General features: G+C 40.6%; 1 protein-coding gene across 7 annotated transcripts in view; it reads right to left on the bottom strand.

The window, feature by feature from the left end:
- Nucleotides 1–13,505, bottom strand: part of KIF1B (kinesin family member 1B) — a 95,578-nt gene that overhangs the window by 70,660 nt on the left and 11,413 nt on the right. For all 7 annotated transcript variants that reach the window (XM_082777100.1, XM_082777094.1, XM_082777095.1 and 4 more), the window contains exon 3: nt 1,565–1,641. In XM_082777100.1, coding sequence (XP_082633226.1) covers nt 1,565–1,641 — 77 coding nt within the window. The remainder of the gene's footprint in view (nt 1–1,564; nt 1,642–13,505) is intronic.

Raw genomic sequence — 13,505 nt, 5'->3', positions numbered from 1 at the left:
AAGAACTTCATCCAGGTAATAAAATGAAGCAAAAAAAAAAAAAAAAAGAATGCACAAAAACACTTTATGACAGGTGGCTCCAGTGACAGAAATGCGAAGAAGGACAAAGCAAGGCATCACCTTCAAACGCTTGACTGAAAAGTTTGTTATATTTCGGCTAAAGAACCACCTCCACTACTGCCTGATGAAAAGGAATACTGCTGCAAACGCAATAAAAGAACAAATAATCACAAGACATCAAAGAGAACAAAGGTGCCAGATCTCAAGGCAAACATAGAACCTGCTCAAAACAAAACTTCATCAAATGAACAAATGAATCCTCCATTTTTTATGTAGCACGAGTCAGGCACTCAGGCCCTGCCCTGGTCAAACTCCAACATGCAGTCACTGGAGGCAGTCCAAGACACAGCTCCAGGCATGATACAGGATACAAAAATAGTGACAAAGTGGGATTTGCTGGATATGCTCTTTTTCCTGATGTCCTTTTCATCATTTGCAAATGTTTACCATGGACTTTCCTAAAAGTTATCACACTACTGAGAATCTATGCAGGAGTTTTATGTTGCACACATGAGAGCAGACTGCACAGATAACATATCATTGAAACTTCACTGCGTACATCACTACATTACTACTAAATTAACATTCTCCCTTTTCACAAAATGTTGCATTTTAACACTAGTTGCTCCTGAAACCAGGACAAAATTTAGTTGCGCTAACACTCTCAAGCGAGTTTCAAGGGTTTTTTTTCGGGTTCTTTTCCTTGACACAGAGTATCTGCTGGTTTTGAGTACTACTTATGTTCTTAATATTCCTCCCACTGACCCCATAATCTATTTGCATAGCTGCTCTGGAAATTAGGTCACTCAACAGGAAGAATTGTGAAAAGAGCTGCACAAATCCAAATTTTTCTAGGTTTTCATCGTGAAAATATCATTCTTAGCAAATCTGTGGCCAACAGGATTGTCTTTGCGCCATCCAAATTAATAAAATTAACAACTTCAAAAAACATGACCCATTCTTTCTGTATTTCTGGAGGAAAAAAAGGCGGAGGGTAGATGGCAGAACACAGTCCTGCTTTAGAACAATTACTGGAAGTCAGCAAGACCTTAGTACTAATTTGCAGGAGGGTGGGGCAGAGGAGTTAAATGACAGAGATTATTGCTTTTGCAGCTAGTGGAAGCATAGGTCACTACTCTGCCTTTTCCAGATATGCCAAGGGAACCCAGACCACATCTTCTCTTGAACTGCACGAACTTGCAGACGAGTGAAAGTTGCTCAACGTCGAAGTGAAGTAACTGTGGTTCACATGCATCCTTAAATATTTACAACAGGACACAGTTGGTGATTATTTTAAGTAATCTTCCAAATAACTACAACTTGCTATCAGACTCCCAGGAGCTTAGCTTCCCCATCTCCCAAGCTCTTAATCTGAATGAGGGCAAGAGAGACAGTGCAGAAACATCTGACAGGGATGACATGGTCAGGAAAAAAAAAAAAAAAAAAAAAAAGAATGCAGTTAAATCAAATCAAGTAAAAATGGTTTTCTTCTGAAAGAACTTACCGATGTGTGGGACCAATAAGAGTAGTCAAAGCTGAAGGACTTTGGCGCTTCCTTAGGATTCTTTGGGTTGATAATACCTACAGGAAACAAAATTTAAACACTTAGCTAACTTGGCATTTGGCAACATAATTAATGAACTTGCTGACCCTCAAGTTAATCTGTGTGAGTTTTCAGAGAGTTCCCACACTGCAGAGCAGTAATAAGATTGAAGCAATAGACTCGCAGTTTCCTAATACTATTTACGTAAGCCTTATTTGAAATAGGAAAAACATTCCTAAAACGAATTGATGCTGCTAAACAAAATTTTCATAGCAGTACCTCTGTATTTTTAATTCTCTTTCTCTCAATCCCTTTACTTCTTTCAATATTTGATCCATACATACGCATTCCCTGCGATTAACGGAAACTTTTCCAGATACATGTTAGGTGTGTGGGTGGCTTTTTGGGGTTTTTTCTTCCCAGCAATAAAACATTCCCATAACCTTTGCCTGGAAGCAATTAATACACGATAGATTCCAGTTCTTTTAATGGCATACAACATGCCTTTAGATTGTATATTCCAAGGAGGGTAATTTATAAGCACAGCTCTTGATGCCAAAATTAATCTCTACTGTTTCTTTCTCTCAAGACTATAGTACTGGAAATACATTATCATTTCCATCAGCTGTTTTCAAAATCATCCACATAATAAGGATTCTAAAAAGGCACACTCATGAGGATATCAAAATTAGATAAACCACCTTTGGTTTACACATGCCCACCGGCACCTATTGCAGCAATTTGCCTTTGGGAACGATGTACTTATTAAGACACACGCAAACAAAATCTACAAAGAAAGAAGAATAGACTCGTGGTGACACTCGTCCCAGGGAAAACTGACACCGATACCAAGCAAAGGATACATTCTGATCCCAAACAACCATCCTACACTACAAATGACTCCTTCGTACATATTCAGGCCAGGAAGGCCATGGTTCTGAAAGATGGGAGCTTCTTCCACTTCTCCTCTAAGAACTAAAAATCTTAACACCCACATCTCTTGGCATTTCAAGTGTTATGAGCTTAACATGCTGCAGTGAAGTCCCTGAAAATGCGGTTGCAGAATTCCCTTCAAAATGTAATCACTCCACCAGATGCTGAGTCCCTGTGCAGGGCTGCTGGCCAAAACTACAGTGTGGAGGAGGGATCACTTTGTGGACTGCAAATAGCAACAGTTGCTACTCTATTTCTTGTGGTCAGCTCCATTTTACTTGGATGCACCTTGTGCTGACATTCTTGCTGTACAAAAGCCGACAGACATGCAAAGCCAACGCAAAATATGCTGTGCACCAGTACAGCATCACGTGGCAGAAACGCGTGCAGCTTTGGGTAGCAACATGGGCATCAACACACAACAAAGAGGTAACCTAAGCAGTCCTACATGGCTTTGGGCTCCCTTTGCTAGTCTTGGCCCAACAGCAGTAAATCTACAGCACACAGGATTAAACCAGCTCTAAAGTGAACAAATCCCACAAGGCAGCTCTCCCGCCCCAAAGCCAAACCAGTTCTCTTTCAGTGGATTCCAGGCTGCTACGATTTACAACTTGTCTTGTTTTTCATTCAATTATTAGCAATCAAAGCTCTGGAAGGTAAGGAAGTCCTCTCTTGTACCAGGAAGCTCCTACACAAAAAACAGTACAAAAAACACCGTCTCCAACTCAGTTTGATGTAATGTCCTTTGGGATAGAACATTACTTTCCTTTAATCATTTTGGGTTAAGAGCTCAAGGTAAAGTAATTTAACCATTAAAAGCAGAAAAAGCAGCAATAAATAGAACCTGTGCCTTTCTATTGCTAACATAATTTTAAGCAGAACGCACCTCTCCTGGCCATAAATTTACATTCTTGCTTAATCTCCACAGCATATCATTTTAACCCAAACTCTTGGTGTTGTTTGAAGAAGGAATGATGGCTAGGGAAGTAGAGGAGTGACTGCCTCACTGGAACACCTTGGCCTGAAAATGGGAAACTCCTGGCCGGGCAACCTGGGAAGGAAATCCAGACGAGCAGAAGCCTTGCTATGGCTTGGCTGACCGAGAAACCTGCTTTTAACCCCAATCTAAAAACTCACCCCTATGCCACATCAGTGCAGTTTTATTCCAAGGTACAAATTCAATCGCAGAAGAGAGCTTTGATCTCGCCTTATTTACCCCACAGAACAACTGTAGATCTCTGTAGGATCTACAGCAGAATAGCAGGTATTCAGTCTTTTCTTTTTTATTTTTACTTCATTGTCTATAAACAAGACAGCTACTCCTCCTGGCCAAGGCAAAGCTGCAATTGCTCTCTCCAAGGAAACGAGAGAGAAATTGCATCCTAAGCTTCTACTGCGTCAGGAACAGGAAACATTACAAGCAACGGCATAAATTTCAGCATTAATCAAAAATAAGTTTGATATGAAAATACACACATCATACCGATTGTTTACAAAAATGAAAATATCTACATTATTTCCAAAAGGAAAGCGAGGAAGCCAAGCATTTAGTCAAAGCAACAACTAGCTTTTCCCTCAGCTGGCTGTGCATAAAAAAGCACGTTGACTACCCATGAAAGACAAGATCTGCAGTGATACAACACGCTTAGTGTCAGGACACGCACTACAAGCTTGCCCTCACAGCTCCATTCTGCTGGCTCCAGGTTTAAATTTGATCCATCACATTCACAAAGAGCCCAGTTTAGGCTCCATGGTTTATGCTAGCAGTTCCCCTCCAATTTTTACTTTTATTTATTTTCTTTAGCTTCTCTGAGCTCCTTCACATTAAGTCCTGTGTGCAGCTCACTATTCTCAAAGCTACTTTCTAGGATGCACATTTTTGCAAAGCATATCCTGAGAAGCATATTAGGAAAAGGGAGATCAACGTGCAAGGAGGCAGCTCTGTCAGAGGTTGGGAATGCAGCTGCCTGGCCAAAACCTTCCACAGCAACAGGAACAGGGTAGAGGAAACCTCCTGGCTGCCAGGAACTCTGCATGCTGTCCCTCGCTGCTCTGATCCAGCCACAGCCTTCTCACTCAACTTCAAGTGCAAGCTTGAACTGTTTTTATCCCCATTCTGGTTTCTTACAAACAGTCTACATTCTCCATCTTCAGAATCACTGGTTTAACAGAATGCTGTCTGTCTGCAAAGGAATCCAGGAGAGCAGAACAACTGAGAAAACGTAAGATCACAACCTCAACTGATTTCAAGCGGACCAAATCCCTCTTCTCTTACAGCACTGAGCATCAAGTGGGTAGCTGCTAACATCAATCACGTTTGACGTGGTCTGAACTTGAACCAAGTGGCTGGATACATAAAGTGAGATACAATGCCTGAAAGAAGATGGTGAGGCTGCTAACAAACCAGGAATTCAAATTAAAGCAGCTGACCTAGCCTGAAGGTGTCTATTGCACCAAGCATCATCTTTGGAGGGACTTCTTAAGGAAGCTCGTGGATACATCTGAAGAAAATTAGAAGACCTCCTGTAGTGCAGGTAAGTTTTAACCTCAAATATCGTAAGCCAAACTGAAAAAAAAACCATGATCACACAGAAATTAGACTGAGTGGGCACCACTGATTTCACATACCATGTTACTCAGCAAGCCGTGTTTTCGGCTGAACAAGGAAACAAACAGAATTAACAAGTAAAAGGATTGCTTCCAGGGTCTTCAACACTCACAAGAACAGTAAAAGCTTTTCAGTTATTTTGTTTGGTTTTTAAACCACGCAAGGCCAAGACGCATTGTATTAGCGAATCATGAACTAGGTCATCATCCATCTCCTCACACCACAGCAGACTCACGGCATGGTACACAAGCTAATGGTTTAATTACAGAGCCTCAGGAAATGAGAAAGGCAATAAGGCAGACGATCACAGCAGGAACACATTAATGGCCTTTTTATCTTACAGGATAAATTTGTTTATCTGATATTTCAAAGGTCCAACGTGGCAATTAACTTTTCTGTTTGCAGACTGAGACTAACGCTTTGTGCTGCAGCTATAATTAGTTACCGTCAGCATGGCACTGTAGCAACTTTGAACGTTGGAGCTAGCCTAAGCAGCCGGTTTCTGAGAAATTCGATCCCTTTTTCAGGCCCCCTGCTTTACCACGAGCCAACTCCTTAGCTCATTTGGAATCTTTCGGCTTCCCACAAGTTCAGGTTTCTGCACCAAACAGAACTGGCAGGGGTATTCGATCAGACCACCATCTCATACCACTGCCACCAAAGGTTACATACAACTCTATTTCACATACATGGAAAGGATAGAACAAGTTGAAGATGCTGTTTTCTGACTTCAGTGATTAAAATCTCTTCTGGGATCAGCAAAGCAAACTCTGGATTAATGGTCAGCATTTCCCTTTGGAATGGAAGGCTGAGAAAAAAGCATGGGAATATTCCTGCTATAAAAATACTCTGCAGCTTGTTGGTCTGGTTGAGGGAAGTAAGTGTCCACATTGTTGGTGGAGTGTTTTTAAATCTGAGTTATGAATTCCCCCAAATTTTGAGTAACAGAATTGACCTTCAGACATAATATTCAAATGAGTTTTCCAAGTTTATACGAAAACAGAATAGTTTAAAAAAAATATCAGCTGTCAAGCGGATATAAAATTTACATAAAAGTGCACTGGGTGAATAGCTCTGTAGTGTTACCATTGAACTTGATTCCGTTTATTTAATTGAATACAGCAACATTTATACTCACTGCCAGCCCAGCCCAGACTTATAAATTCTGCAGAAAATAATCTTACATTTTAAAAGCGTCTTTCTCCTTACAGTTATATGGTAAACTGTAGAGAACTTCTTCACGCTGTCTGAGGTGCCTTTAAGCAGTAGTAATCCATATACTCTCTGAAGCTCAAGTTATTTAAAGAGTTTTATTTAGCTGTTTAACTTCTGTGGGGTTTGTTCTGACACCTGTACCTAGAAATATTTAGGGATTTTATGTAGCATTGACCAAAAAGTAAGGAAACCGATAGTTTTAAAACAAGTTTCTTCACACCAAATAATCTAAAGCTGTGTATCATTACATAAGCAAACATATGTTATCCTGATCTCTTTCGTAAACTTTGATTTTCTTAAGTGCGCTATTAAATGATAATATACAAGCCAGCAGCTGTAATTTCAAGCTACACTCTGTACTTTGTACATATAACTTGCCAGACACTCTTTGGGATGTGGAAGGAAAATAAATGCAACTAAGTCATTTTTGCAGACAAATCACCATCACTGAGGAATCAGAGCATAAGACTCACAAAGAAAAATCAGAGCCCAAACACAATGACAGTCTTCCAACGCAGCTCACAGGTACTGCTCCCATACCAGCACAACTTCCAAAAGCAGAAGCGTGCTCCAAAGCTTTCGGAAGGTTAGCATGACTTTCCTGGAGTCTGCTTATCAAAAGAGATCCTGTGCGATTACACAATTGGAAAACTGCAGGGGCAAATAAAGGATAAAAAGTGACCTATGGCTCGTTACCCAGAATATAAGAGATACTCATATAACTCCTGTTCCCACACTCCCTCAAACACAAAAGAACAATGCCAGTTCTGCTTCTCCACTTAATCAACTGATACAATAGAAATGACAGACTTTTTTTTCCCCTCCTCTCCAGGCTACTTCTTCATTTTCCAATGCAGCTGATCTGTATGGATAACTACAAAAAAAAAAAGAACTTTTTCAAAACAGAACAGATGGCTGGCAGTGCAGATTTAGATTACAAGATGCAACCCACATATTTTAACCAATTAGTCCTTGTAAAGGAAAAGTGTATAGTAGGAGCGGTACTGACTAATAAAAGATAAGAAGAAAGCTGAAGCACAATCAAAGGGATTACAATTTTAGATGTGCAGTATCAACAACAAGCCCTTCTCCACAAAGCGTTTGATCCTACATGCCCTCACTAACAGGTAACTTCGTTTCTTGGCAGAGGCACTTCCACAGCCCAACCTCTAGCTTACTCCTTGTTCCTTAGGTAACATTTTCATACCACCCACCATCTGCTGGATCAGCCAGCACAGAAATAACATACACCTTCAGCCTTTCAAACCTATGGGATCGAATTCACTTCTCGTTTTTAATTTTAGCAAATCTGTTTGCAAGCTTTGACAGAGAGCTTCAGTATCAAGACAGTACCCTTATATTTTCTAACATGTATTATTTTGCATTCCAACTATCATTTCAGGATTATTTTTTTTTTTTGCCTTACAATGCAGTTTTGATTTGTTGAAGTTTATTTCCACAAAGCACACATCAAATACACACTTAATTTTACAACTGTAACCAGAGTGCAAAGCACAACAGAGAGCTAATACAAATTTCTAGCCTCCTGTGATACTTTCAATTAATTGGAAGCAGCATTCAGTGTCCTCACTCCTTCCTAAACATACACCCAAACACAGCCCCACTTCAGGCCTTCATTTCTGGACTTACACTTCCATTCCCCTCTAAAGCAGAGTAAAGAGACAGTGGGAAACCTACAGAGGAGAAAGGGGGGTGGGAAGGAAAGCTCAGCCAAGATCAGCCCCCATTTCTATTCCCATCTACTCAGCTGCATCAATATTTTTGTGGGCACAAAGAATAAAGAAAACTCCTTCCTAACTGCTTTAATCTCATGTCAGTTTACAAGGTTACTGAATTCGTGGTTCAAATAAAATCTGCTTTCATCCCAGGCAGCGCTGCTCCTCAGCATGCCATAAATCTTGCAGGTTCAAAATTATCTGCAGCCCTTTGTCTGGGGGTACAAGCAATGCCCTTCACTCTTCGAATGGAGACACAGGATGCAAAGCACACAAGAGGTAAGAACTGAAAGTATTCTCTTATTCCTCACTGCATTTAGCTCAAGTCACTTGATTCAACAGCTCCACCTCCCCAGCGATCAGAGTCATGTTTCGGGGCATCCTGCCATCAAACACGCCACATATTGGTCGCTCTGGAGGGTTTTCCAGCAAGGAACGGGCTAACTGCAGTTTGCCCTTCAGATGAACAGTGGCAGACAGAATTAACTTGGGCTAAATCCCGGGATTAGCTGACACACAGTCTGTGCAGGGGAGGGAAGGAAGCTGATAGATTAATATTCAAAAAAAAAAAAGCAGCCTCCTATCAATTGCCATTCAGAAATAAAACCCAGTAATGGTGGAGGCCGGGTATGGAGCTGCAGACACTGAACTTCCATCGTTCTGCAATGCAGTCTGCTTTCTGTCACTTCCCTCTTCCATCCCTGTATTCCTGCCCATCTGTCAATGCTGAAGGTGCAAACCCTCTCTTATTTCTACATATGAAACAGAAACAGTTCAAACGATGAGTTTTCACCTAATTAAGAGTTCCCACCAGCCTCAGTAACCCTCCTAGTGGCAGCAGTAGCCTACCCAGAGCACACATTCCTACCAAATGCCAGCACACATTAAGAGATAACAGCTAGCAGAAAAGGCACAGTCCTGCCTACACTTTTGTTCTCGTAATTATTGGTAAAGAAACAGGTAGAAGTTGACAGAAAATATGCTAGTCCGGACAGAAATACAGAGGGCTAAGTTTTCTTCTGTAAGATCAGCAACATTTAGGGAAACAAACACCCAATAACTCTTTACTGTGCCTTCTTGAAATTCTATTTGAATCAATACAAGCAGTAGTTTTATTTTATGACATCTGAGTAATCAATTTAACATATAAAAGAACTGGGACTTTCGGAATCGAATCCACAAGACCAAATTAACATTAAATATACAGTCTCCTAAAATGTGTGTGTCTGGAAAATATATCTGCGCCATCTGTAGACTGGAATGACAACAATGAGAACACGTTCGTTACTGAGAGCAGGGTGGAGCAGGAATTCTTATGTGCTGGAACGTGAATAACACCCCGCAAAAACACGTTTAATACAGGCTTCTTTCCTAGGCATACGTTGCAATCAGATATATGGCTATACTGTTTTTATAAGACAGACTTTCAGGGTTGTTATTACAAGAGATAAATGAAGGGAAATGGACACTTCCAGCTTGTAAAACAGTGCCTGCTTTTCAAAGCATTGTTTGCATTTTTCAAATCATTAAAAGGAAAGGCGACCAAATAGAAGCTAAGAACAGCTCATTTGGAATTCAACCGGATTCTCTCCCCACTGTGGAATTTCAGCCCTGCACTGGGAGAAAGGTTGGGTGGGGGAGGGCATTGTGCTCACCAGCACCAGAGCAAGGCAAAGGCTCGCTCACAGAAGCTGCTGGAAAGCCGTTCTCATCCTCAGCTGCTCTTGCAGATCCCACCGCTATAAATACCATCTCTACAGCTGGCGTTCTGGGAGAACAGCATGCCAGCAGGCTTCGCATCAAGTGGGAGCTAGTCGAACCACACTGCTCTAGCTATCAGAAAAGCTGAACCCAAGCCATCCCAAAACTTCCATTGTGATTCGATTACCTGACGGCGTCCTGCTGCAGAAGTTGTGCATCAGCTTCATGCCGTGGCTGGCTAAGCACCTGGAGTTCTGCTCAATTCTTTTCTCCTGTGTTTTGTTTTGTTTTGTTTTTAATTTTAAGATAATACAATCTCACCCCCCACTCTCTGCTTTTACATGACTGTGTCTCCAAAGGCCAAAGGCCTTCTACTAAAGCTATTTTGACCTTCAGACACATTGTCAAGGCTCCGTTAAAAGGACATCATGCAGCAGCAGAATCCTGGGGAGTCGGTTCTGCCAGCCTCAAGAGCTGAAATGATTCACACAGTGAAAATGTTGGATTCTTGAAGCAGTTCTCATTGCAAGTAGAAGTAAAAATAATGCAGATGGCCATAATGAGAGAAGGCACATTACTTAAGCATTTTATAAAAGAAACACCTCTAAAAGCCCTTGTTCTGTGTGCATAGTCAGTGGGCACTAATTCTGAAGAAGCATTTTGCACAATTTTACTCACCACTGACACACAGAACCTCTCTGGGTTCGCTACTGTTATCACCTGTCTATCTGTACTAACTCCTTAACAGTTTTGCCGAAGTCCCACTGCATTTAGTATTAGCTGAAATAGCTTGGCCATCCTAGCGCCCTGCTCTAGGCCAAATATTTGCACCCTTAATCATTAACTGTTCATCTTCTCCACCCCCACCTTGCGTATATATGTTTTTTAATGGTGTTCAGAATTAACATTTCAAGTTATTTTTTGTACAACCATGAGAAATGCTTTAGAAGGAAAACCAAACACCCCACTAAGATTCCATGTTTGTTTTCTACAAAAAATTCCTGTAACAAAATATATAAATGGGTAATATTGTAGAGCATTCAGAGACAGCAATTAAGACAGTCTTACAGATGAGCAACAGAAACCCCTAACCCTGCAAAAGAGAAATCTAATGTTCAGATGTAGAATCTTTGCTCATCTGTGTTCAGCGTTACCTCTGACATTACCATTTGCCCTCTGACTCCCACTCCTGGAGTGCTCCCTCCAGTAGTGTCAGGAAAAAACTCCAGCAGCATCCCTCCCCTACCAGCAAACCCCCCTTATGGTACAGCTATTTAAAGAGAACAGCAATTGACTCCATTTTCTCTCGGAGCCAGCTTGCATTCAAGCCTTCTCTTGCCTGTTATGGGACTTGCAACAAGTGTGGTAACCAGTGACGGGAGAGGCAGTAGAGGAACTTGGGTCATCACCAGCGCCGTGACCGTGACTTGTCTTTCATGGGAGCTCCCAGTTCAACCTCCCCTGCAAAGCAATTTAGGCATCTTCCACAGGACACACGGAGTACCTTCTCAAAAGGCAGCCAGCTTTTATAACACCTGCCATGACTGCAGTGTGTATTAACAAACTGGTTAAACATTCATTTTGTTTTAACAACCACAGTTATGTGCACGTACAGACCACAAAATGTGGATGGGGTTAAGTGACTTTCTTCCACTTCAGTTTATCTTCCTGATGCAACCTCAAGATGCAAGCAACAAAACTGGAAACACTTTAAAAGATGAAAAACAAGCTGGATGTTGAAAATAAACACTAATCAAGACAGGTTTTAAGAACTTGTGCCTGCTTCTTGACAGGCACAAGCCGTATTGGAAACGGTATGCTTATTTTTTCTTTTAATCTAAAATTATTCATTTCCAGAAAACAGATTGAGAGTTGAGACTGATCTATAAAAGTCAATCTTCCCACCTACTCTGTAATTTCATTGAAAATGTCTCATTTGTGATTTATAAGAGGAGGAAGAGGTATTAGGTAAAGCCACCACACTAAACTCCTTGCTTGCCTTTCCTACCTGTGTAGCAGCCACTCCACAGATTCCCACTACATTACTACCTACAAATCCTCAGTGCCAGTCTAAAGGAAAGCCAGGTTCTCACTAAGGACTTCTCTCACCAGTAACTTAAACCAAAGATTAGCTTCACTAAGGCATGTGTATTGGGAAAATATCTGAACTACGCTTACAGAATGCTACCTCAAGGAAGAAAAAACAACTTTATACATGTATTCCCTTGAAGGCATGCACACACAATGGGGTTTCTTTGCCATTCAGGACTGCTTTTCATTCAGAAACCAGACAGGAGTTGGATCAGAACGCAAAAGATCAGCAAATCCTACTCATTTACCCTAAGGAGTAAGCTTCTTTGAAAGAGGTTAGTACTTTTTAGAGACCCATAACAATGAAAAAGGCCAATTTTAACAATTAATCCCTGTCCGTGTACACCAGTAAAGTGCTAGGTGAATAACTGATTAGGCTACCTTGCTCCAAGGACCTTTCAGTATTTCTCACTTTCACATTATCCAAACACCAGCAATTTTAGCATTATATTTGAAATAAGTAATTTACACAAAGAGCACCATAAATCAAATCCCCGCAAGGCTAAGTCCTACTTTCCCACTCATTTTTATTTTGCTTCAGAACAGCTGCATAAAGCAGGACTCATCTCAGAAGAAGAAGAAAAAAGGGACTCAAATTAGATGCTCTTCTATTATTATTTTTTTGTTTTATTTTTTTAAAGTTCAGACACCTTCAGGAAAAAACACAATTAGAAAAAAAAAAAAAAAAAAGATTCCCCCCCAACCTCTACAAATTAACTCCAGAAATCCTTACAAAGCTTTCCTGACACCAGGGATGCCTGCCTGAGAACCTAGTTGCCATCTGTCTGCAGCAGCAGCTGGGACTATTGTTACTGGCAGCCAGGACTGCTCCACTGTCCCTGTTTTCATTAAATACCTTAAGCAGTCCAGAAAAGAACTTTCCAACATTACAAAGCTACAAAGACCATCACTGAGTTAAGAAGACAAAAAGGATTTTTTTCTCCCCATCTAAAATCCCCTTTCAGTCCTAGCCTGAGGATTCAATTGCCCTCCCATCTTTAAATATACCGAGGCTGTGCAGCTGCATTTTGCACAGTTTGTGGCAAAATCAGAGTACACAGTAATCTCACATGAACCTGAGTTTGAAAAATGTGTTTCACCCCCTTCACTGGCACCCACAAGCTACAACATGTTATGAGATGCTAAAACATATCTTCATTATCTAATGCACAATCAATTACACAAGACATATTACAAGTAGGACAATTCCTTATTTCCTGTCTTCATTATTTTAGTTTTCTCCACTTATCCAGCTTTTTAAAAGAAAAAGCCAACTAGGCTCTCCACTAGCGATGACTATCTAAATACTGTCTTGTAGCTAATAGCTTGAACCTCTGCTTCATTTCAACTTTTTTTTTTTTTTGCATTATTTATTTATGGAAAGAAGGATTATCAAATCATTTCGACCAAAAACAAAACAAACACCACAAAAGCACCATAACACTAAGAAGCTCTTTAGAAAAAGAACAGTTTGGCTTTTTATTTCAGTAATTTAAGGCAGCAGCTGCCAACATTATTTATATTTGAAATATTTAAAAAACTGATACAAGAACCACTGACATGAAATACTTTCAGATCTATAGCTCACCTCTCACCCCATATATTATGCAGCAGGATC

The sequence above is a fragment of the Aythya marila genome, assembly GCF_965140915.1.
Source record: "Aythya marila genome assembly, chromosome: 21".
Taxonomy (NCBI): Eukaryota; Metazoa; Chordata; class Aves; order Anseriformes; family Anatidae; genus Aythya; species Aythya marila.
The sequence above is the reverse complement of the archived record's forward strand: the minus strand, read 5'-3'. Positions and strand labels throughout refer to the sequence as shown.